The sequence below is a fragment of the Bufo gargarizans genome, chromosome 6 (assembly GCF_014858855.1).
Source record: "Bufo gargarizans isolate SCDJY-AF-19 chromosome 6, ASM1485885v1, whole genome shotgun sequence".
NCBI lineage: Eukaryota > Metazoa > Chordata > Amphibia > Anura > Bufonidae > Bufo > Bufo gargarizans.
Genome location: NC_058085.1, coordinates 354,903,684 through 354,929,728, shown reverse-complemented (window position 1 = coordinate 354,929,728; position 26,045 = coordinate 354,903,684). Strand labels below are relative to the sequence as shown.

At 41.5% G+C, this 26,045-nt stretch overlaps 1 protein-coding gene across 1 annotated transcript in view; it reads right to left on the bottom strand.

The window, feature by feature from the left end:
- Positions 1-26,045, bottom strand: part of ADGRA1 (adhesion G protein-coupled receptor A1) — a 961,549-nt gene that overhangs the window by 787,918 nt on the left and 147,586 nt on the right. The window contains exon 3 of the mRNA XM_044298088.1: positions 13,005-13,076. Coding sequence (XP_044154023.1) covers positions 13,005-13,076 — 72 coding nt within the window. The remainder of the gene's footprint in view (positions 1-13,004; positions 13,077-26,045) is intronic.

The window sequence follows — 26,045 nt, the reverse complement described above, 5'->3', positions numbered from 1 at the left end:
CAGCTGTGAGCTCATGAAAATGAGGACTCATTGGCATGCGCTGGGACTGTTAGAACCTAGAAGTATAAAACTGGTGACACATTCCCTTTAAAGACAAACAGCCACTTGGTAAATTATTGTATTGCCCTAGAAATTTATTGTGCTGTTCCTCTGCTAGTCATCCTGGAAATGTATGAATAAATTGACATCTACATGCTGCCATCCACCTTGTGAATGGGATGTGTCCATTGTAAGGCTACTTTCACACTTGCAGCAGCAGGGTCCTGCAGGCTGTTCCAGAGGGGAACAGCCTGCCTGATCCGTGCTAACGCTAGCCCACCAACCATGCTGCCGGAAGTCCGCTCCGGCCCGATTCACTATAATGGGTAAACCGGCCGCAGCATGCTGAGGTTTTTGTACGGCCATCTCTCAGCTTGTTTGCCGTGCTGTGGCCGGACCTCCGGCACGCCGGACCCTGCTGCTGCAACTGTGAAAGTAGCCTAAGACTGTTTAAAGCCACACCCTAGAGGTAGAATCATCATCCATGAAGCACTTGAGCCCTAATAACTATAATGGGAATACCCCTCTAATGAAAAATATTCAAGACTTATTCTTAGAATTCTGTTTGGATTTTAATAATGTATTAAGCATTGGCTTGACTGCTCTATACTGTAAATAAACGCTCCATCGGATCTCGTAAACTAATGGTCTTATAAAAACGTCTTCTTAAAAGCTTATAGATGAAGAGATGATGAACGTCTCCATTGGTTCGCTGTTTATTTGAATCAATATGCACTTTAGTTATAGCGGGCTGTGTACATTTAACATAAACCACAATATAAATTCTAATATATTGTCATTAATGAAGTCAGGGATCCAGAAATATTTCAGGGTAGATTGCAGAAGTTAAATTCTCTCATGCTTCCCTGCCAGCCTGACATACAGTGAGAAACATAATAATTTGAACACCCTGCAATTTTGCAAGTTCTCCCACTTAGAAATCATGGAGGGGTCTGAAATTAACATTGTAGGTGCATTTCCACTCTGAGAGACAGAATAAAAAATTAAAAATTCAGGAAATCAGATTGTATGATTTTTAAAGAATTTGTCTTGCACTGCTGAACATAAGTATTTGAACACCTGAGAAAATCAATGTTAATATTTGGTACAGAACCCTTTGTTCTGCAACATGGATTTTGGCCTATTCCTCCACACAGATCTCTAGATCTGTCATGTTTCGGGGCTGTCGATGAGCAACACTGAGTTTCAGCTCCCTCCAAAGATATTCTATTGGATTTAGGTCTGGAGACTGGCTAGGCCACTCCAAAACCTTGATATGCTTCTTGGTTATCCTGGCTGTGTGCCACTCCTTGGTTATCCTGGCTGTGTGCTTCGGGTCGTTGTCATGTTGGAAGACCCAGCCACGACCCATCTTCAATGCTCTGACTGAGGGAAGGAGGTTGTTGCTCAAAATCTTACAATAAATGGCCCCATTCATCCTCTCCTTAATACAGTGCAGTCGTCCTGTCCCCTTCACAGAACCCCCAAAGTATGATGTTACTACCCCCATGCTTCTCAGTAGGGATGGTGTTCTTGTGATGCAACTCATCCTTCTTTTTCCTCCAAACATGACGGGTGAAGTTTAGACCAAAAAGTTCTACTTTGGTCTCATCTGTCCACATGACTTTCTCCCATGCCTCCTCTGTATCATCCAGATGGTCATTGGCAAACTTCAGACGGGCCTGGACATGTGATAACTTGAAAAATGCATGTTTTGAAACCATGGCGGTGTCGTGTTCTACAGACAGTGACCTTTGAAACTGTGGCCCCAGCTCTCTTCATGTCATTGACCAGCTCCTCCCTTGTAGTTCTGGGCTGATTCCTCACCTTTCTTATCATCAGTGATACCCCATGAGGTGAGATCTTGCATTGAGCCCCAGTCCGAGGGAGACTGACAGTCGTCTTTAGCCTCTTCCATTTTCTAACAATTGCTCCAACAGTTGATCTATTTTCACTAAGCTGCTTGGCTATTGCCCCGTAGCCCTTTTCAGCCTTGTGGAGGTCCACAATTTTGTCTTTTGACAGCTCTTTGGTCTTGCCCATGGTAGTAGTTGACATCTGACTGACTGTGGGGTGGGCAGGGGTCTTTAAAGAGCTCAGACAGGTGCTACTAAGTTAGATTAATGAGTGGAGTAAAGGTGGACTTTTTAAAGGCAAAGTAACAGGTCTTTGAGAGCCAGAATTTTTGCTGTTTCTCGGGTGTTCAAATACTTATGTTCAGCAGTGCAAGACAAGTCAATTCTTTAAAAATCATACAATGTGATTTCCTGAATTTTGTTTTTAAATTCTGTCTCTCAGAGTGGGAATGCACCTACAATGTGAATTTCAGACCCCTCCATGATTTCTAAGTGGGAGAAATTGCAGGGTGTTTAAATACTTCTGTTCCTCACTGTATGCTATAGGCTAATCTCATACTTTCCATGGTGTGTATGCAATATTGTGCCCCATTGGTACGTAACGCCATGTTGCCCTTTCTGTGTATATTGTGCACTTTGGCTTTGGTTAATGTGACGAAATGTGCATTCTTTTTCTTGCAATGTTTCTTTGACATGGTGGGTCTCCCAGTGGCAGTGGTGGACCTGGGCATGGGACTCAAAGTTAGTTCCCTCAGGTGACGGCTTATGTGAAGCCTTATCTTTGATTTCCTGACCTCACAAATACCCATTATAGCTAAACTCTTATCAAAATGATAAGAATATGGCTTAAATGAGTGTTTATGAGGTCAGGAGATCAGAGAAAAGGCTTCAAATGAGCCTCAGCTGACAGAACTCAGGAGGGACAGTCAGCAAATAGACTCATTTATAACTCCATGTATTACAATAAAACGCTGAAAATTTTTACCCCAAAATGAGTAAAATGCAATTATTATTGTCTATAGCCTTCAAGAAACTCTTAGAATGAACACAACACCACTGACAACAATAGATCCAGAAAGAGAGGCAGAACTCACCAGCTTCTTCAGAAATGATTCTTCTCTTTAATATTATATACGTTGACAAAATCATGTACAGAAGGATGGGGGTGGACAGACATCGAGATCACACAGGTATAAGCGGCAACGGCCATTTCACACTTTTGCGACTCCTCTGGCCTTGACGTCATTGCGCAACTTGCATCTCACTTTTTATGTCGTAATCCAGTGTCGTCATGGAAACCACCGACGCTACTGGAAACCGACCATATAAAAACAAAAATACAACTCGAAGACACATCAAAATGTACTATTTCCATATCATCACCATGACGGTCACAAGGATGCAGTTCTCTCTAACGCAGTATGTCGTGCCCTTTGGATAAAATCCTGGTCTGTGGACAAAACTTTGAAAACAAGGTTACTATATGTTCTATCCTTTTTTCAGGTGAATACGTCTTTAGGCCTGTCCTAGACAAGATCCTGGAAAAGGCTTTAGATAAAAAGAAGAGAATTCCAGAAGATAGACCTTATAGGAGGAAAATTCCCTTTATTTCCTTTCAGGGACAAGAGAGAACCTAAGTCAGGCTACTGGAGTTACCCCCAGAGTAAACCCAGCTATAAACAATGGCGCCAGAGTGGGCGGAAGACTGAAGAATTTACTAGGTACATGGGAAAAGATAGCATCAAATCCCTGGGCCCAGAAGGTAGTCAGAGCAGGCTACAAGATAGAATTGACTTCAGTCCCCCCGAGGAGATTTTTTATATCAAATCTGGGATCAGGGAAAGCTCAGAGCAGCATTTGGAAAAGTATCAAAGACCTCATAGATCTAGGAGTCGTAATTCAGGTCCCAGTCTCAGAACAGGGCCAGGGATGTTACTCCAGTCTCTTTCTGGTAAAAAAGAAGGAAGGGTCATTCCGTATGATTATAAATCTGAGATTCCTCAACAAGTACATAGCCTACAGGAATTTCAGGATGGAATCCCTGGGATCCCTAATTCCCCTAATAAAAAAGAACGCATGCATGTGTACTGTGGACTTAAAAGATGCGCACTATCACGTCCCGATTTACCACAACTCTCAAAAATTTCTAAGATTCGCCATAAAAGACCAGCAAGGTAACACTTGCCATTTTCAATTTACGGTTCTTCCGTTTGGAATTTCCTCGGCTACCAGAATATTCACCAAACTGGTGGTCGAGATGGTTGCATTCTTGAGACAGAAACAGCTGAAATTGATCCTAACTAGACGATTTCATAATATTAGGAGATAGGGTAGACCATTTACAAACGGATCTAGACACCTTTTTATTCACTCTAAAAAAGCTGGGCTGGATTCTCAATTCTCATAAATCCTGTCTACAACCATCAACCAGAGTACAGTTCCTGGGAGTCATCCTGGACTCGCAGTCACAGACTACCTTCCTGCCCACAGACAAGATTCAGTCTTTGAGGGAGAAAATCAAGACCTTTCAGAGGAAGAAGATCTGCTCTGTGAGAGAAGCCATGAGTTTGCTGGGAACACTGACAGCCTGTATCCCATCAGTAATGTGGAGTCAGCTGCATTCCCGTCCCATGCAGTCCTGGATTCTTGACATCTGGGACAAACAGCAGAATTAGCTAGATCACAAGGTTCAAGTTCCAGACTACGTAAAGACCTCCTTAAACTAGTGTAAGGTGAACCGCAATCTTTCACAGGCAGTGGTCTGGAGGAAGTCCAGTATGTCTAGACCAAGACCGACTTCAGCCAGTCGGGCTGGGATGCAAAAATCGGGGACTCCTATTACCATGGTTCCTGGGCCCCTCGGTAAGCAGCCAATCCTCGAACTTCAGGGAGCTCTATGCTGTGTGGGAAGCTTTAAAGATGGCGGAAGAGATTCTTCAGGATCACCCCCTGAGGATCCTGTCAGACAATACAACGACAGTGGCTTACCTCTCACATCAAGGATCAAAATCAAAGCAGCTTCTAAGCCTTTCAAACAAAATATTCTACTGGGCAGATAGGAACCTGAGGTCTATCTCGGATACTTATCTCAAAGGGACTCTCAATCATGAAGCGGACTACCTCAGCTGTCATGCATTGGACCAAATCGAATGGTCCCTAAATCTGGAAGTCTTCAGGATGATAGTAGACAGATGGGGACACCAGACATAGAATTGTTTGCATCAAAAGACAACAAAAAAGTGAACAGATTCTGTTCACTGGATCCCGGGGCAATCCCTGGATGATAGACGCATTTGCCATGACATGGGATTGGAACCCGTGTTATGCATTTCCTCTGATTATTCCGAGAGTAATTCAGAAAATCCTTCAAGAGAATTCGACCGTCATCCTGGTACCCCCTTCTGGCCAAAGATAAGTTGTTTCTCCTCCCTCAAAAGACCTCAGGAAGGATCTTCTACATCAGGGCCCCATCCTACATCCCCATCCAAAATTTTTAAAACTAACAGCCTGGATCCTGAGGTCGAAATACTGAAGCGTCAAGGGCTTTTAGATAAGGTAATAGTTACTCTCAGGGCCAGTGGAAAAAAGGTGACATCGGCCATATACCTAAAAATCTGGAAGAGGTTGTGCTCTTGGTCAGGGGAATCTTCTCCTAACCTGTTTAGACCTAATATTCAACAAATCTGAGATTTTCTCCAACAAGGTCTAGAATTAGGTCTTAGACCATCTACTCTTAAGGTACAAGTATCGGCACTGAGCTGTTTCTTTGATGCAGACTTAGCAAGCCATAGGTGGATCAGAAGATTCATGAGAGCGGCAGCAAGACTGAGACCCACATTAAAATCATTAGTTTCTTCCTGGAACCTCAATACCGTTTTAAATGGCCTAGCTATGAGTCTGTTTGAACCTCTGGAAATCTGTCCGCTCAAATTCCTATCCTTCAAGACAGAATTTCTGATTGCATTCACATCTGCAGGGAGGCTGGGTGAGATAGAGGCGATCTCAATTAGGGAGCCCTATCTTAGAATTTTGGAAGATAGAATAGTACTCAGACTAGACCGAGGGTTCCTTCCCAAAGTGGTTTCTGACTTCCACAGGGATCAAGAGATCATTCTCCCGTCATTTTTTAATAATCCAAAAAATAGTGGGGTGAGTTCCTTTCACACCTTAGACATTAGATGTATGGTTTGAAATACTTGGAGGTCACAAAAAACTTCAGTAAGTTCGATAGTCTTCTGGTTCGGTTCTCAGGAAAGAACAAAGGAAAGAGGCTGTCCAAATTTTCCATTGCTAGGTGGATTAAGTGCACACTTTCCCATTGTTATACCGCTTAGGGGTTTTCTTGTCCAGCTAACTTAAAAGCGCATTCAACAAGGCTATGTCCTCTTCACAGGCCGAAAGAGCAGGTGCCTCCTTGGAAGACATTTGTAAGGCGGCAACCTGGTCCAGTGTAATTACCTTTATAAAGCATTACCGCTTAGATTTTTCAAATACTGCCGATCTGTCTTTTGGACATAAAGTCCTTCAGGCGGTAGCCCACCCTTGATATTATAATTTTGGATATCTCCTTGTGGACGTCATGGTGATGATATAGAAAATCGGAATTAGACTTACCGGTAATTCGGTTTCCATGAGATCACCATGACGGTTTGTTATTCCCTCCCAAATTTATTCTTTCATTTTTTGTTGTGTGTGGGTATGAGTCAATACCTTCTAATTATGTATATATGGTGTACGGTGGAGGGGGGGTTTAACCTTTCTCTGTTCCTGCCCCTACAGAGGTCAGGGATCAATCTCATTGTGGCCGTCATGGTGATTTCATAGAAACCGAATTACCGGTAAGTCTTATTCCGATTTTCCCAGTTTCATATGAAAACACTCAGATGATTTTTATCATTCAGGCCAAGCGGACCCATTGCTCCTGAACGCATTATCCACCTGGCTGCACCAGAAGGGTTCAGAGAAAAAAAATCAGTCAATAAGAAGAAGAAGGAAACAAATAGCTTGGAGACAGTGACTGGATCCAATGAACCTGTTTTAGTAACCAGCAATGTCATTAATTTAACGGGTTATGAATTGACACGGGACTGTATCTCTGTCCTCGATAAAGGACTTAGCTATAACCCCATAGAACAATTCAATCCAGTAACATTTGAAGTTGATCTGTTTAAGGCTGTACGCAGACTCCATTTACATAAGCTGTTTAGGAATATATCCCAGTCAGTAAAGGAAAGAAGGAGGGGGAGATACCTACACGAATAGGCCCGTTAGGCTTTAGTATATATACTAAGTATGATGAAAAGGAAATGTCATGTCTTGAGTTTCTAGCTGACACAAACATTGTGGATGTTGAGAATGATGATCTCTTGGAAGGGGATTTCAGAGGAGGCATTAGATCCACTTTTTGTCCCCCCATACCCGCTGGGAGTACTGTAGTATTGATATTTTTTACCATCAAGTGTTAAAAGAGGTGAAAGCGTTGAGGTTCCCCATGTCCCATAGTAACATTAGCACAGGGGAGAATAAAGCCTTGAAATGGCTTCAGTCACATACAGATATTGTATTAAAGCCAGCGGATAAGGGGGGCAACGTGGTCCTGATGACAAAGAATTATTATGAAGAAAAAGGAAATTCAGCAGCTCTCACCTGCCCCTCCTTCAGCTGTGAGCACGGAAGGCCCGTGTCAGGTAACGGGCAGCAAATGTGAAAAGAGGTTGAAAGAAATCCAGCTCCACTTGAATAAAGGAATGTAGATTTATTTTGCTTGCGGTAAAAACTCATCCATGAATTACAAAAATAGCAGTCTTGTCTACGCGTTTCAGGCTACCAGAGACAATTCCAGCCCTTCCTCATGACACTGAGGCTTTGAGACAAGTAGAGAATCCTGTTATATATGAGGTCCTATTAGCAGACCCAGTGAGTAAACAAACCCATTTGAGAAGTCTGCTTCGCAAATATGTTAGAAGCTGCTACCACTTTTTCCTTCAAAACCTTCTTGGTATTTCTTGCCTAAAGTTCACAAGTCACTGAGCCGACCTCCAGGCCGCTCTATTGTGGCAGAATCAGCTCAGGGACAGAACCCCTATCTGAGTACATTGACTCCTGAGGCCATTGTTGAAAAGTGTACCCTCATATCTAAGTGATACAAATGACTTCCCCCGAGTGCTGAAATCTGTTCAGTTTGATCTCCCTGGATGTAGAGAGTTTGTACACCTGGATCCCACATAAAGCAGGGATTGGAGAAATGATGGAAATATTAGATGGGGGGGGGGGGGGACTAATATAAGCAAGGAATTTGATGAATTCATCAGAGAAGCCTTGGAATTTATTTTATCTAATAATGTGTTTAGGTTCAGGAATAAATGGCAGAAATATGAAACAACCGAGGGCACATCTGTGTCTTGTAAGTTTGCAAACAATTATTTAGCGAGGTTTGAGGATAAGAATGTTTACTCAGTCAATAATCCTTTTTTACCATTTATCCAGAATTTTTTAAGGTACTTCAATGACATTTTCATAGTTTGGTCGGGTACAGAATTCCAGTGTCAGGAGTTTGTCTTAATTAGGTTAATGACATGAACATGAGATTTGCGTGTAAATATGGAGGACTAACCATGGAGTTTTGGATGTGGCTGTTGTGGTGAAAGGCGACAGACTGGTCACTTGGGAATATAGAAAACCCACGGCGACCAATTCTTTGCTACATTACAACAGCTTTTACACAGAGTATACAAAAATCCATCCTTTGTGGACAATTCGTAAGACTCAGGAGAATTAATGATGCAGAGGAGGGCTATATGTCTCAAGCCCTAGATATGAGGAGTCATTTGCTTGTGAGGGGCTACCCAGAGAGAGTTCTAGATGAGGCTTTGAAAAAAACATCAGGTCTATCCCAAGAAGATCTCCTTCACAAACTTGATGGTAAAACGAGAAGAGATATGATGAGATTTTCTTTTTCATTGAGGTATAGCCCCATGGCAGATGTGATCTGGAAAGCCATATTTAATAATTGGGATATTCTTAAGAAGGACAGTAGCCTTAATGAACTAACAGATGATAAGCCTCTTATAGCATTTAGAAGAAGCCATACCTTGAGGGACAAGCTAGCGAGAAGTCGCTTCATTGAGGAGAAGCCTAGTTATTGGTTAAGTTATTTAGTGCCCATAGGTAATCGGAGATGCCACAATTGTTCGTTTTGTAGATAATCCCCAATGGAAATATTTGCATTTTGGAGACCTTTACCATAGGCTTAATACCCCTATAACATGTAAAAGTAAATACATGGTTTATTTGATAATGTGCCATTGTGGCCGTTTTTATATAGGAAAGAGAATTAGGAATTTATGTGAAAGGTTCAGAGAACACATTAATTCAATTACCACCGGGAAGGGGTGTCTCGACATTTAATAAAACATGTTGGGGAAGCCCATGGAGGTAACCCCAATGTCCTAAGTTTCTCAGGAATTAAACTTGTCTCACATTTACCGCAGGGGAGAGATAGGCACCGGACCCTACTATGTAAGGAAGCCAGATGGATAATGCGTTCAGGAGCAATGGGCCCGTTAGGCTTACATGATAAAAATGATCTAAGTGTTTTTATATGAAACTGGGAAATAGTACATTTTGATGTGTCTTCGAGTTGTATATTTGTTTTTATGTAGTAGGTTTTCAGTAGCGTTGGTGGTTTCCATGACGACACTGGATTACAACATAAAAAGTGAGACGCACGTTGCGTGATAACGTAGTGGCCTGAGGAAGCGCAAAACGGCCGGCGCCGCTTATACCTGTATGATCTCGATATCTGTCCGCCCCCAACCTTATGTACATGATTTTATCAACTTATATAATATTAAAGAGAAGAATAATTTCTAAAGAAGCTGGTGAGTGCTGCCTCTGTTTCTGGATCTATTGTTTTTATATGTTTACTGACTATGTATGAGGGGCAGAGCACCTATTGCAACAGATACCCGTGCATATAAGGAGTCTCCTGGATTGAACCACATTAATAGGTTTTAAGTAGTAGTGCCATCCCATTAGCTTTTTCTACTTGATTGACAACACTACTGACCACTGACTCATGACATCTAAGGTTATACGGTAGTACAGTAATACTTTGGTGTCAGCACCTTCTTCTTTTGTTAATGATATCCTTAAGTTTTCAATGTCGAATGCAGGTTGTAACATTTTAATGTGTTTTAAGCTTTCCTTATTTTCAGCAATCTGGATTCCAGGGTTTAATGGCCACTTTTTAGTGAAATATAAATCAACATGAATGCAAGATTATGGCATAATTTGCATCCCAGCTGCCTGCTACTTGTAGCAGTGGCACACGTGCCTGCTTACTACAGTATAGCACACTGGAATACCTATAGATCTCGGCAATTTCACCTACAGAATTTCAGAAGCAAGAACAAACTGTGCTCTCCGAACAATTAAACATGAAGGACTGTTCAGTCTACTGTTTAATAGCTCGAAAACACATAAACAGCTCAAACACATGTAAGCTTCAAATATACAATAATCTTCACAAATATACCGTCATGCTTGTTAAAGCTCTGATTGCTCTCTTGATGAAATGAAAGATGTGGAGCCAGAAGATTCAGTAAATCCTATTAAAATCCCTCCATCAAGGTTTTAGTTTGGATAAGGGCTGTTTCTTATTTTAGATGCTTGAATAGCACTTGTAGATATTGTAGATCTAACCTCACGTTCTAGGTCATGGAATCTCATGGGGCCAATCTGAGGACTGTTGTTGACTCTTGTCTCGATTTTCCTGGTGGACTTCAAATATAGTGTAGTGGCAGGGAGGTTATACATTTTTATAAAGTACACTATAAACTCTTTCTTTGTAAAACTGGGTGTAAAGATCAACCTCTAGGGGAGGGGGCAGTGCTCCAGACAAAAAAAAACAAAAAAAAACTAGTAGCCTTTGGCTCCTGAACTGAAAAATTTAGGAGCCAAATCAAAACAGAATCAAAATTTTGGTATCGTGACAACGCTACGCCGATCAGATCGGCGTAGGATTGTTTTGATACCAAAATTTTGATTCGGTTTCAACACCATAAAAAAGTTTTGGGATACTCAATACCACGCGGAAAAAAAAAACACCAAAAAAGGCCACAAGCATTCCACATTTTAACGCTCGGCCCATAATAGAACAGTCCTATCCTATTTTTTTGGGTGACAAGGTGACAAAAAATGGCGAATAGCATGGTTTTTATTTATTTATTTCTGTTACGGCATTCACCGCATAGGAGATATTTTTTAATAATTTTATAGTTTGGACTTTTCGGACGCAGCGCTATGTAATATGTTTATTTATTTATTGTTTATATATTTTATATGTAAAATTGGGAAAGGGGGGATTTAAACTTAATATTTTAGTGTTTTTTTTTTTTTTTTACTTACCCCTGGAACCCTTGTCCTATTCACCCTAACAGATCTCTATTAGGGTGAATAGGACTTCACACTCCCTGCTGCCCTGGGCTTTGTGCACACAGCATCAGGGAGCTTACTATAGCCGCCAGGGCTTCAGGAGCGTCCTGGCTGCCATGGTAACTGATCGGAGCCCCGCGATTACACAGCTGGGGCTCCGATCAGGACTGCCACTGATGACTTTAATACTGAGGGGTTGGGGGGGCGCACTGTGCCACCAAGGTTTATTATACTGGGGTGTTGGGGGGGCACACTGCGCCACCAATGAAGATAGCTGATGTGTTAATGCAAATACAGGAGGCGGGTGCCTGATTCAAATAGCCGGCACCCGACCTCTATCACAGGGAGCTGCGATCCGCTGCAGTTATCCCCTTGGGTGCGGCACCTGAGGGGTTAACTGCAGTGGATCGCAGCTTCCTGTCATAAAGGTCGGGTGCCGGCACCCGCCTCCTGTATTTGTATTACCAGGTCAGTTATCAGCATTGGTGGCACAGTGGCCACAGCCCCTCCCCTCCTTCTCCCGTCTCTCTCCTTATTGGCGGCGGCGGAGGCAGCAGCACAGGGGAAGGGAGAGACTCCTTCTCCACTGCGCTGTCGAGAAGAACATCGGCGGCGGGGCAGAGAACTATCATCTCCTGTGCCCCGCCGCTGTATTCAACTGTAGAGCTGCGTTGTCTAGTCTCAAATGTCTTGTCGATTTGTAAATTCTAAGTCGCATTGGCGACCATTTTGGTTGCCATCTGAAGCACTGGGAAGGGATGCACTGCGCCACCAATGATTTTAATACTGGGGAGGAGGGCGCTTTGTGCTACCAATGATAATATAATAAGCATTTACTACAGGAGGCGGGTGCGGCACCTGAGGGGTTAACTGCCGCTAATCGCAGCTCCCCACCAGCACCCACCTCCGGGATTTGTATTAAACATTTACTTTCATTGGTGGCACAGTGCGCCTGCCCCTCTCTCCTCACTGGTGGCAGCAGCGGCACAGGGGAGGGAGAGACTGCTTCCTTCTCACCTGTGCTGCTGAGGAGAACACGGAGCTCTCCTTGTTCTCTGATACTAGACTGCGCAATAACGAAGCCTAGTATCGAAAAATCGCAAATCCTGGTATCGAGGTCGATACCAGGCAAAGTGTCAATTGGGTATCGAAAATTCCATACCCAAAACAACCCTAGTCCTTATATGATATTAAAAATAAACTGAAATGAGAGTTACATTATGTAGCATGTACAGTATGATGTGGGTCAATATGAGACAATCCCTCTACCTTCAAGCCTAGGTTTTTTCCTATCCAGCAATCATACCAGGTGCCAATGTTGCTGTAGTGATATTATCAGTATACATCACTAATTCACTATATATCTGTAGGTTAGCAATCCTTAAGCTCTTTGTACGTCTCTCCCATGACTTGTACAATAGCATTACACTGTAGGACTAGTGAAATCTCCACTAGGGATGTAGTAATCATCTACATAAAGGGCAGAACATCTTTCATGGAGATGCAATAATTTGTAGTACATCCACAAATGTCCTGAAATCACTGTAAGACTTTGTGCCCGGTGCCAGGAGCTGATCTGCTGTTATTGCTTGGTGACATATTGCCATTCCCTGTGGTAAAAAAAGTCGATGTGAACACAATTTACAAAGTAATTCAAACAGAATTAATACTTACAGACGCCTGAGTTCAGAAAGTCCATAAAAGGCCCCCGGCTCGATGGTGCTAATCAGGTTATTCCGCAGATCTCTGGAGATAGAATATACACACAGCAATTAATTATCGGTGTGTGGGCTTTTGTAGAAGGGACGACGAGACAGGCATCAATTCACATTAGCTTCAAGTTTACTGTTCAATATGAAAGCAATAAAACCAATGATGAATCTGAGTCAAGACTTCTGTGATAATGTCCCTCTCCAACTTCTAGTGTTGTCTGTACCTTTATATAATGGGATAGCCATTGTATCTGTACAGTGTGCCATTCTAAACCAGCATGCAATGCATGATGTAAATTGCTGTGTTAGGCTGTGTCTCAAATTCTGTCCTACTAGACGGGAAGAATAGCGCAGGATGCAATGCTTCAAAACAACGGATACCACAGTGTTAGGCTACTTTCACACTTACGTTTTTGCCTGATCCGGCATGGATCAGCAAAAACGCTTCCGTTACTGATAATACAACCATCTGCATGGTTGTATTAGCCAAGATGGATCAGTCATGAACTCCACTGAAAGTCAATGGGGGAAGGATCTGTTTTCTATTGTGTCTGAGAAAACTGATCCGTCCTCATTGACTTGCATTATGGGTCATGCTGGATCCATTTTGCTCCACATACCATGACGGAAAGAAAACCGCAGCTTGCTGCGGTTTGCTCTCTGGTATGGGAACGCAACCAAACAGAACGGAATGCTTATTGGAGCATTCCGTTCTGTTCAGTTTTTCTTAATACCGGAAAATGCAAACGCAAGTGTGAAAGTAGCCTTACCCGACAGACCCCATTACATGTCAGTGGGATCTATCAGCAGCTATTGGTATTCACCATATGACAGATCCAGTGGTTTTCATTCCAAATAAAACCACTTTGTAGATGTGAACAGTTGCTAATGTGTTAAATATTGGATCGGTGGACTTTAATGGGTAAAAGGAAGTTGTTTTTTAACGATGAAGTAGGGGGTATTTTGAAGTCTGGACATTTGTGAACAATTTCCCCTGTTTCCCCTATTAAAAAAGTCATAAACTCCTCACTTTATTATACTTTAAAGGGTTAACTTGCACTGACTTACAGTATATTGTCTAATACTGTGTAACTGCATTTTATATGTATGTTGTGATATATATATCCTGTTAATTTGCACTGTGTTTGCACGGCACTGTGGAAAGGGTTAATAAACACTGAGAGACTTTTGGGACTTTCTAGCGAATAATCAGAAGCTAGTAATTTTAACCATAAGGTTTACAGGCTATGTACACCTTTGGAGGCAATTTTTATTTATGATTGCATTTTACTAATTTTTGGCTAAAATCATATTTACAATTGGTCTTTATAAAAAAAATATATTGAGACATTCTGTCACAAAGGGTTAGCTATTCTAGCTGTGTGACTGGTACTTTCATTTTCAGTCATCTAATAACCCTTATCTCTAAACTACTAAGAGGTCATAAACACTTATTTAATCCACATTCTTATCAGTAAGATAAGAAATGAGCTTTAATGAGTGTTTATAATGTCAGAGAGAAGAGATAAGAAGCTCCCCAGATGACAGAAAAGACAGAAAATCGACAGGCTGCTGATATAGCATCTTAGCTATGTACAGAAAAAAAAAGGATTCCATAGTTTAATAGGTACAATGCAATAATTAAAAAAATTGACCCTGATGGTGTACATACAGTAAACCCTTCCCACCCAGTGCCATATTAGTACGGCGCTGCGGAAAGTAACTTCCCGACCAGCGCCGTAGTACTACGGTACGCTGATCAGGCGGGTGCAGGAGCTGCGCCTGCCCGATCAGCTACAGGGGACCGGCTGTTCCTGTTAGCTGGACCCCTGCTGTGTGCACCGGCATCTGTGAAAAAAACAATGCCAGCACATTAACCCTAACTATGCTGCGGTCAGCGATGACCGTGGCATGTTCGGGGTGTGTGGAGGGAGCTCCCTATCTTTATCAGGTCCCCGTGCTGCTGTGACAAGGACCAGATGGCTGGGAAGGCAGCCTAATGCCTTCCACAGGAATCAGGGCTAACTTCCATGTAAGCCTGTGAGATCCAGCCCCCTGGATCTCAGGCAGGAAGGCTGTAAGTGTATAACAGTGTGTAATACACTTACAGCCAATGCATTACAATACAGAAGTATTGTAGTGCATTGTACAGGGGAGCAGACCCCCAAAAGTTGTAAAAAAAAAAAAAGATAAAAAAAAGTTAAAATAAAGTTTTGCATAATAAAAAAAATTAAAGTTTAAAGTAAAAAAAGTGTTCTTTTCCCATAATTAAGTAATAAAAAATAGGAAAAAAATAAAAGTATACATATTAGGTATTGCCGCGTCCGTATCAACTGGCTCTATAAAAATATCACATAATCCACCCTGTCAGGTGAATGCAGTAAAAAAAGAAAAAAAAAACATTGCCAAAAAGTTATTTTTGATCACCTTCCCTCACAAAGAGTGTAATACCAACCGATCAAAAAGCCATATTTAGCCCAAAATGGTACCAATGAAACCATCCATCATCTCATCCCACATAAAATTAGACCCTACCTAAGATAATAGCCAAAAAAAAAAAAAAAAATGGCTCTCAGAAAATGGCAACACAAAAACAAGATTTATTTCTGTTGAAAAATGTATTTACTGTGTAAAACTTAACAAAAATAAAAATAATAGACACATTGAGTATCAACGCATCCATAACAACCTGTTCTATTAAAATATCACATTATATGCCCCCTCAGGTGAATACGGTAAAAAAAATTAAAACAACGCCAAAACAGCCTTTTTTCACTTTGGGGTCATTTATGGGTGTTTTTCATTATGTAAGCCCCTCAAAATTATTTTATAACTGAATTGGTGCATAAAAAAATGGTTTTGGAAATCTTGTTAAAAATTTGAAAAATGGCTTCTAAACTTCTAAGCCTTCTAACATCCTAAAATTTTTTTATGACATTTATAAAATTATGCCCACATAAAGCAGACATAATGGGAATGATGACTGATAACTTTTTTATGAAGCATTACTATCTGTCTTAAAAGTAGAGAAATTACAATTTAGAAAATTGTCAATTTTTTCAAATTTCTGATAAATTTGGGATGTTTTTTTATAAATAAAGGAAAAATATATTGACTCAAATTTAGCACTGTTGTGAAGTACAATGTGTCACCCAAAAAAATAATCTCAGAATGGCCTGGATAAGTAAAAGTGTTCCAAACCCAAACAGATTGATCTTTTAAATGGCAGGGGCTGCTATGTTATTATGTCTGAAATTCTGTTTTTGTCTCTAAAAATTGCTGTGTTATTGCAATTGAGTATCATTGAAGCTCCAATGCAATTCTATGAGAGACGTAAAGTGTAACATTGTATTTGTTTGTGCAGAGTTTTTCCACTCCACCCCTCCCACTAGAAGGTTCTAGTTCAGCTAGAAACTGTATATAAGGAGAAAAGTCAGCGCCCTTAGTGTTCTGCAGAAAAGGATCAGTGCTTAGAAGACCCCAGACCTTGGATCACAAGCCTTTGACCAGGGCACTAGACTTCTAAGATAGAGAAGAACAGCTAGCTCTGGCCTTTCCTCAACATCAAAAACTTTTTCTTCCAGGTAAGAGACTGTAGAAGCCAGCCCTATGCCTTCTCTGTATTGTTTTGCACCTGAATTCCTCAGGTAAAGAAGCACACTAGTTTACTGCAGACCCTGACTCTCTAGACTTAATTCCCATTGGGGTGCACCATGCCTCCTCACCATCCCTTCCGGAGAGCAACAACACATGGTGACACCTCAGCGGTGTCCAGGGGTAGCATTGGGGCCACCACACATAAATCTGCAGTTAAAGGAACCCCATGTTTAGCATAAGAGGAGATTTTTCATAGACTAGCCTTTTACCTAGCTCTATTATATCTCCTATGCAAGCAGAGGAACTAATTTAAAGGGGTTATGCCATGATTGAGGTAAAAAAAAAATAATGTAGATATCATAGAGTACCTTTCTAACAAAGCTAGAACTGGCCCTGTACCTCACATAGATCCAGAGTAGGGATGAGCGAATATTACAACTTCGTAAATTTGAGAAATATTTTTAATATATTAATATAAAGTCGTTATTATAACTTATATTTGTTTTTTTTCCATCTGAACCCATTAGTCATATTAGTAATTTACTTTAATATCACTAAATTAGTGCTAGTAATTTACTATCACAAATTTTGTGATAGTAAAAATTACTACTATTCCTAATGGGTTGGGTTGGTAGAATTGTCGAATATAGTGCTATATTCTCAATCTTAGTCTATTCGATCAAGCCAACCTAGTAGCATATAGTAGCTAAAAGCCCTTATGCGACGCGATTAACGCGTATATTTAATTGCCGATTTATTGCATAACATAAACTATCTTACATAAAGAGGAAAATTATAAATCAGTAACGATTCTCACTAGTAATGAGAATCGTTCCTGATTTATAATTTTCCTCTTTATGTAAGATAGTTTATGTTATGCGATTCACGAAGAGAAAAATTTACTGATTTATAATTTTCCTTTTCATGTAAGATAGTTTATGTCATGCGATAAATCGGCAATTAAATATGCGAGTGAATCGCGTCGCATAAGGGCTGTATGCTATTAGATTGGCTTGGTCGAATAGACGAAGATAGAGAATATAGCGCTATATTCGACAATTCTACCAAGCCAACCGTAAGTAGCTGTTGGCTTGGTAGAATTGTTGAATGTCGAATATAGCGCATATAGCGCTATATTCTCTATCTTCATCTATTCGACCAAGCAAACCCAATAGCATACAGCCCTTATGCGACGCGATTCACTTGCATATTTAATTGCTGATTTATCGCAATTCCGATCCTAAAAAAAAATAGAACATGTCCTATTCTTGTCCGCAATAGCGGACAAGAATAGGCATATTCTCTTAGTGCCGGCAATGTGCGGTCCGCTGTCTGTGTTTTGCGGATCCGTAGATCCGCAAAACACACACGGATGTGTGAATGGACTCTTAAGCAGAGGACTTAAATAAATTAGGAGCATCCTCTGCCAGTCTGTGTGCCTAAAGTGAAATCTATACCAGCTCAGAGCTGGCGTAGATTTCAGGCTTCTTTTACACCAGAAAACTAGCATAAAAGAAGATAAATATGTTTTTGCGTTTAGATATGCCAAGCCCACTGGCCTTTCCTTCATCATGCCCACTTTTTGTAAAAGTGGCGAGGGCAGCATAGAAATGCCATTTAGGCACAATGGTGTTTAAAAAGTTGCAGACATGAAGGTTGTAGATATTTTTATTTGGGTCAGAAAACTGTTATTTACTCTCCCCCCGCCCATTATGTCTGAGCTGCAGGCAGCTTGTTATACAGCAGGAGGAGCTGAGCAGATTGATATATAGTTACGTGGGAAAAGATTCAGTATAATTTTTTACCATTAAATCTCAGCTTCTATGTTTGAGTCCAGTGGGCGGTCCTATAAAGTGATTGACATCAATTTTTGTATGCACATAGATGCAGATGGCTGTCGATCATGGAGTAGGACCACCCACTGGACTCCTGATCATAGAAAGAGAGTTAACTGGTAAATATACAAATTATACTGAATTTTTTCCCATCAAACTATATATCAATCTGCTCAGCTCCTCCTGCTCTAATAACATGTCGGCCATGAATTGCGTCACATTTCCAAAGTGACAGGATACCTTCTAATCCTTCTAAGAATATATTGTGCTAAGGAACTGCATATACTACAAATCAATCAATGTAAGGATATGATCATCGCTGATCGTGGCTTCTGAGATGAAAAATGAGGACTTTCAGGGGTTAAAGGGATATTCCCATCACAAACAATGGTGGCATATCGCTAGGATATGCCCCCATTGTCTGATCGGTGTGGGTCCTACCTCTGGTACCCACACCTACAACGAGAACGGAGCGGGGAGAGCTGTGGCTGGAGGACCCCGTATTTCCTGGGTCCGAGCCAGGGCTTGGCTATTTTCCTCGGCCCAATAGAAATTAATGGCGGGCGGGCGCGCATGCGCATGGCGCCCTCCGTTCATTTCCCAGCTCCATTCTCATTGTAGGTGCAGGGACCCACACCAATCGGACAATGGGGGCATATCCTAGCGATATGCCCCCATTGTCTGTGATGGGAATACCACTTTAATCGGTTAAAAAAATAATACTCACCTTATCCATTTGAGGACTGTCTCAGATGATTGTCTATATTCTTTAGAAAGGTCAATAAGCAGAGCTTCATTTCCCTTGGGTAAATATGTGTTATATAATGAAGTTCTCATGCTTAGGGCATTTTTTCTAGAAATAAGATTAATAAAGGTATAATTTAAAAGGGTTGTGCATTTGTTTTTTTATTTTTTTGAAGAACCACAATGGGATCCAGATTTGAGGTCTTCTACATAAATTTAATTCAAGTTGGCATATTTCAAAATGGCATTAGGGCAATATGATTCCCACTGATTCCCAGTACTGAGGGGACATGGACTGGGGTTTAAAAAGGAATTATTACCATGCACCAGAAGGTTGTCTAAACTGTAACCCATTAGGCACTGGCTAGACTGTGTTATGGAGTCTAAGCAATGCCTTAGACACACACACAGGGACAGACACACACAGCTAGGCCTTACCACATTCCAAACTTTCTCTTCTCTGTACAGGAACACAGCTTACAGCGTCCCACATATGTGTGTAAAAGGGACACTTTAAACATCTGCCTATTTATCTAATGTACAAACCGGATTCCAAAAAAGTTGGGACACTATAAAAATCGTGAATAAAAACGGAATGCAATGATGTGGAGGTGCCAACTTCTAATATTTTATTCAGAATAGAACATAAATCACGGAACAAAAGTTTAAACTGAGAAAATGTACCATTTTAAGGGAAAAATATCTTGAATCAGAATTTCATGGTGTCAACAAATCCCCAAAAAGTTGGGACAAGGCCATTTTCACCACTGTGTGGCATCTCCCCTTCTTCTTACAACACTCAACAGACGTCTGGGGACCGAGGAGACCAGTTTCTCAAGTTTAGAAATAGGAATGCTCTCCCATTCTTATCTAATACAGGCCTTTAACTGTTCAATCGTCTTGGGCCTTCTTTGTTGTACCTTCCTCTTTATGATGCGCCAAATGTTCTCTATAGGTGAAAGATCTGGACTGCAGACTGGCCATTTCAGTACCCGGATCCTTCTCCTAAGCAGCCATGATGTTGTGATTGATGCAGAATGTGGTCTGGCATTATCTTGTTGAAAAATGCAGGGTCTTCCCTGAAAGAGATGACGTCTGGATGGGAGCATATGTTGTTCTAGAACCTGAATATATTTTTCTGCATTGATGGTGCCTTTCCAGACATGCAAGCTGCCCATGCCACACGCACTCATGCAACCCCATACCATCAGAGATGCAGGCTTCTGAACTGAGCGTTGATAACAACTTGGGTTGTCCTTGTCCTCTTTGGTCCAGATGACATGGCGTTCCAGATTTCCAAAAAGAACTTCGAATCGTGACTCGTCTGACCACAGAACAGTCTTCCATTTTGCCACACTCCATTTTAAATGATCCCTGGCCCAGTGAAAATGCCTGAGCCTGTGGATCTTGCTTAGAAATGGCTTCTTCTTTGCACTGTAGAGTTTCAGCTGGCAACGGCGGATGGCACGGTGGATTGTGTTCACTGACAATGGTTTCTGGAAGTATTCCTGAGCCCATTCTGTGATTTCCTTTACAGTAGAATTCCTGTTTGTGGTGCAGTGTCGTTTAAGGGCCCAGAGATCACGGGCATCCAGTATGGTTTTACGGCCTTGACCCTTACGCACAGAGATTGTTCCAGATTCTCTGAATCTTCGGATGATGTTATGCACAGTTGATGATGATAGATGCAAAGTCTTTGCACTTTTTCGCTGGGTAACACCTTTCTGATATTGCTCCACTATCTTTCTGCGCAACATTGTGGGAATTGGTGATCCTCTACCCATCTTGGCTTCTGAGAGACACTGCCACTCTGAGAAGCTCTTTTTATACCCAATCATGTTGCCAATTGACCTAATTAGTGTTAATTGGTCTTCCAGCTCTTCGTTATGCTCAAATTTACTTTTTCCAGCCTCTTATTGCTACTTGTCCCAACTTTTTGGGGATTTGTTGACACCGTGAAAATTTGAATCAACGTATTTTTCCTTTAAAATGATACATTTACTCGGATTAAACGTTTGATCTGTCATCTACGTTCTATTACAAATAAAATATTGACATTTGCCATCTCCACATCATTGCATTCAGTTTTTATTCACAATTTGTTTAGTGTCCCAACTTTTTTGGAATCCGGTTTGTATTTGCAATGTATGGTATTTCCTATTTATCCGTAGTGTTGAGCGAATATTCTAAAATAAAATTTTTATTGCGAATATCCGCACTTTGAGAATTTGCTAATATTTAGAATATAGTGCTATATATATATTCATAATGACGAATATTCATTTTTTTATTTTGTTTTTTACACAGTACACATCAGGTGATCATCCCTTCCTTCTTCTAGCTTGTGGGCCAATGAGAAGGCTTTGTCACAGCTTAGCAACATCCCTAGCAACCAATAGAAAAGTTAGCCTTAATATACAAGTTGCACTTATTGCGAAAAAATATGCGCATTATTAATTGCGACAAATTCCCAAGCGCAAATATATTGGAGCACTCTATCTGTATATAAAGCTATTCTAATGTTCTGCCGTGTTGTCAACCATTTTCTCCAGTCTCAGGAAACTTATACCAGCTTGAAAAATGTAGCATAAGTGACCCACGCTGGTATTTCGCTCGCATTATGCGACTATTACATTGACGATATTCGCAATCAAGAATATAATCTCAAATTCGTGAATTCAGGAATATATGATGAATATTCTACAAAATATTCGCGAAATATTGCAAATTCGAATATTGAATATATGAACACAGGGGCCCAGCCACCAAAGCACCTATACAATCAAGGGCACCTCAACTTCCATCTGGCTGGTGTTCCCTGCAATAGAGAGTGCCTGGAGGATTTAGTGCTGTCTTCCCATCCACTGCACTGCGCGCCCAGGGAGGGTCTGCTAACCGTGAGTAAATAAACTACTACACCCATCGGCCCGCCGTAGCCTCACGTGTTTCCTTTGCGGTCCGGCTCGTTGCAATCTCTCTGCTCCTTCGGCCCCTCCCCCACTGGTCACATGGGCGGATGACATCAAGAAGGTTATTTATCCCAGTAGGAAACTCCATCTATTCTGTTCTGAGTCCTGGGCTGCCCACCCCAGCAGTGCACTAACAAAAATTGTCTGCATTGCTGGGGTAAGCTGCCCCAGAATTCAGAACAGGCAGTTTAATGAAGACTAGGACACAGCTGCAGGAGTGATCGGGCACAGTGGGCCCCCCCAGGAGCAGTGGGCCCCAACACTTGCCCGAGTGTACCGGATGCTGACGCCGGCCCTGAGGTCAATGCCCCTTGGTCGAATACCTAGTGGAAGTAATGAGTCACCCTTGTGGGGTCTAACATGAGGTCTCTTGGACAAGAGTCACACTGGACCCCTGTCTACATCTGTTTGACATGCATATTGCATGTTTATCTAGATCTCCATGAGCCCCAGGGGACACTGGCATTTGCTCAGATTTAGCTGGTGCTTGGTGCTAATTAGAAATGTGCAAATCTATTCAAATGGAATCAGTCCACTGATACGACGGAGTCGAACCTGCAATGAATTTGGAGTGATTCACTCATTTCTAGTGCTGATGCCATAGCTGCACACATACAATCCTGTATTCATAACTTTTGACATATATATTTATTTCTAGATCAATTTCTAGAGTTGCATAGTAAACTTCATCCATCTAACGCACGGGCGCATTACAGACTGCAGTCGGCTAATCCATTTGGAATTAGTACAGCACATTATTAAATTCCTGCTCGGTGCACAGAAACCTTTAGTGGCAATTGTAAAACCTCAATTTAGAGCATGCACATTAAATCTTCTCTTGCTTGGGATGCAGACAGTGTATTGTTAAACATTGAACTATGGGTTGTGTGGCTTAGGGACTAGTTAAAATTCTGAGCGGAGATCTAAAATGTCATCTGTTTGGGTACTTGCTGCAGTAAAGCAATGAGGTATCATTAGAGGATTAGCAGGTAGGGTCGGGGGACTGTCTCACTGTGCAAGAGAAATAAAATGGATGTTTTGCAGAGAAGTGATCGGTGCAAAGTATTTATTAGACTTTTTTCTAGCTGGTAGATATGTTTGCTCAGCCGTCTCTATATATACACGTTGCAATTTGTTTTCTGTAAGGTTGGCAGAATGGGGAAGGCTAGTGCTGCCCTTTGTGTGACCTACATTCTGTACAAAGACCATCATGTCAAATGGAAGAGACTATGTTGGTTATTTAAAGGACGAGTTTCACGCTTATAAACATCATAAACATCATAGAGGCAAAGCTGACAACAGCTCCTGATCATAATATATTCAATATTAAAAACCCAAGAAGTTGCTGAGGTCATAGCTAGTGATGAGCGAAGTTTACAAAAATTCGATTCAGATGCTTCGCTGAATTTCACAAAGAAATTAGTTTCACGATTTATTATTTCATTGCGAAGAGCATTTCTTTGTAAGTAGCGGGCACAATGTGCCACCCCCCTTCGTTGAAGCCCTCAGATGCGGCGTTCATCACTGATCGCTGAAGGAAGGATTGGCAAGTAGGATGCATACCAGAAGGAAAGATGGTAAGAAGGATGTATACTAGAAGAAAGGATGCCAAAAAGGATGTATGCTAGAAGGAAATATGGTAAGAAGGATGTACACTAGAAGGAAGGATGGTAAGAAGGATGTACACTAGAAGGAAAGGTGGTAAGAAGGATGTATACCAGAAGAAAGTATGGTAAGAAGGATGTATACTAGAAGGAAGGATGGTAAGAAGGATGTATACTAGAAGGAAGGATGGTAAGAAGGATGGTAGGAAGTATGTACACTAGATGTAAAGATGGTAAGTAGGATGTACACTAGAAGGAAGGATGATAAGAAAGATGTATACTAGAAGGAAGGATAGTAAGAAGGATATGTACTAGAAGGTAGGATGGTAAGAAGAGCATACACTAGAAGCAAGGAGGTATTCTATAATAAAGAATGGTAAGAAGGATGTACACTAGTAGGAAAGTTGTTAAGAAGGATGTAGAAGGAGGGATGGTAAGAAGGATGAATACTAGTAGGAAGGATGGTAAGAAATATGTATACTAGTGGGAAGGGTAGTTATTAAGGATGTATACTAGAAGGAAGAAAGTATACTAGCAGGAAGGATGGTAAAACAGATTTATACCAGAAAGAAAGATGTACCCTATAAGGAAGGGCGATTAGAAGGATCTATACTAGAAGTATCTATACACGCAGTCTTACCCTTAGGGCCTCGATGCGCTTAGCTGGCTGAGAAGAAGGCATGACACTTTGCCATGGGCCACAAAGGCCTAGAGAATAAGGCACCTATTCCAAAGACCAATATCCTAGCACTTATCAAATGGAAAATCAAGAAAAAGGGAAGGTAGGGAAGGGAGGGAAGGTAGGGGAATCTCAAGGTTCAAAGGGTTTGGACGAGATATAATAAATGTGAAAATAACTAAATTAGTAAACGTGAGGAAAAGGTATCTTTAAAATAGAAGGCACATTACCAACCGTGAATTTATAGACTAAGATTTAGGAAAACCCCCTAAATTATATGAACCAAAAATAAGTGTTATATAGAAAGATCAAACGCCTGTTTGAAAAGTAAGGTTTTAAGTGAACGTCTGAATGAGAGAAGACTGGGAATCATTTTCAGGGCCAGAGGTAGGTGGTTCCAAAATCTTGCCCCTTGAGCCGAAAAAGGATCTACCTCCACGTCTGATCTTATTAACTTGTGGGATGTTAAAATTCGCAGAGTTACTAGACCTTAATGTCCTCAACGGGGCATACCTGGTGAATTTACGTCGTAGGTACAAGGGCCCCACACCATGGAATACCCTATGCATGAAGCATCCAATCTTGAACATCACCCGTTGTTGGACGGGAAGCCAGTGCAAGGCATTAAGAGAGGGAGTGATATGCTCTCGGCGGGCAACACCCATTAGTGGCCTTGCTGCGGAATTCTGCACAAGTTGAAGTCTATGCAAGTTTTTCTTAGGGAGTCCCATGTACAAGGCATTACAGTTGTCCAACCGACTGCTGATCGCTGCTCCGACCAAGGCTTTCCTGAGAGGGGATTCGATGTATTTTTAAGATCCTCCTCAGAAGTTTCAGCTGGTAGTGGCAGGTACTAACCACCTGATTTATCTGAGGAGCCAGGGTTAATATGGAGTCCAAGACCACTCCCAAGTCCCTGACCTGGATGGCTGTCTCAGGGACCGGTCCAAAAGACAATGGCCATTGGGGTGCTGAGGGTGTAATTTTCTGGTCACTGAATGTAATACATTCAGTTTTGGTGCCATTAAGCTTTAGATAATTGGCACTCATCCAGTGATCGATCTCCAAGAGACATCCGGACAGATCGACTTGATCAACAGTTTCTTTGGCAAGCCTAAAGTACAGTTGTGTATCATCCGCATAAACATGAAAGTGAAGATTGTGGCTCCTGATGATGTCAGCCAATGGTCTCAGATAGATGTTGAACAAGACTGGAGATAGTGCCGAGCCTTGTGGTACTCCACAGGACAGTTGGAGATCGGCTGAGTGAAATACCCCCAGCTTCACTCATTGTACCCTGTCCTGGAGAAATGAGACCATCCATGCCAAGGTCTTTCCATCTAATCCGGCTACCACTTTCAGCCGGTTCAGTAACACTTGATGGTCAATAGTGTCAAAAGCGGATGATAGGTCCAGAAGGACTAGGACCATAGAGTCCTTCTGGTCTAATGCCATCAGTAGATCGTCCTGGACATTGACCAGAGTGGTCTCAGTACCCCTTCCAGGTCAGAATCCCGACTGGAAGTCGTCAAGAATGTGATTGGCCTCCAGATATCCCTGTAGTTGTGCAACAAC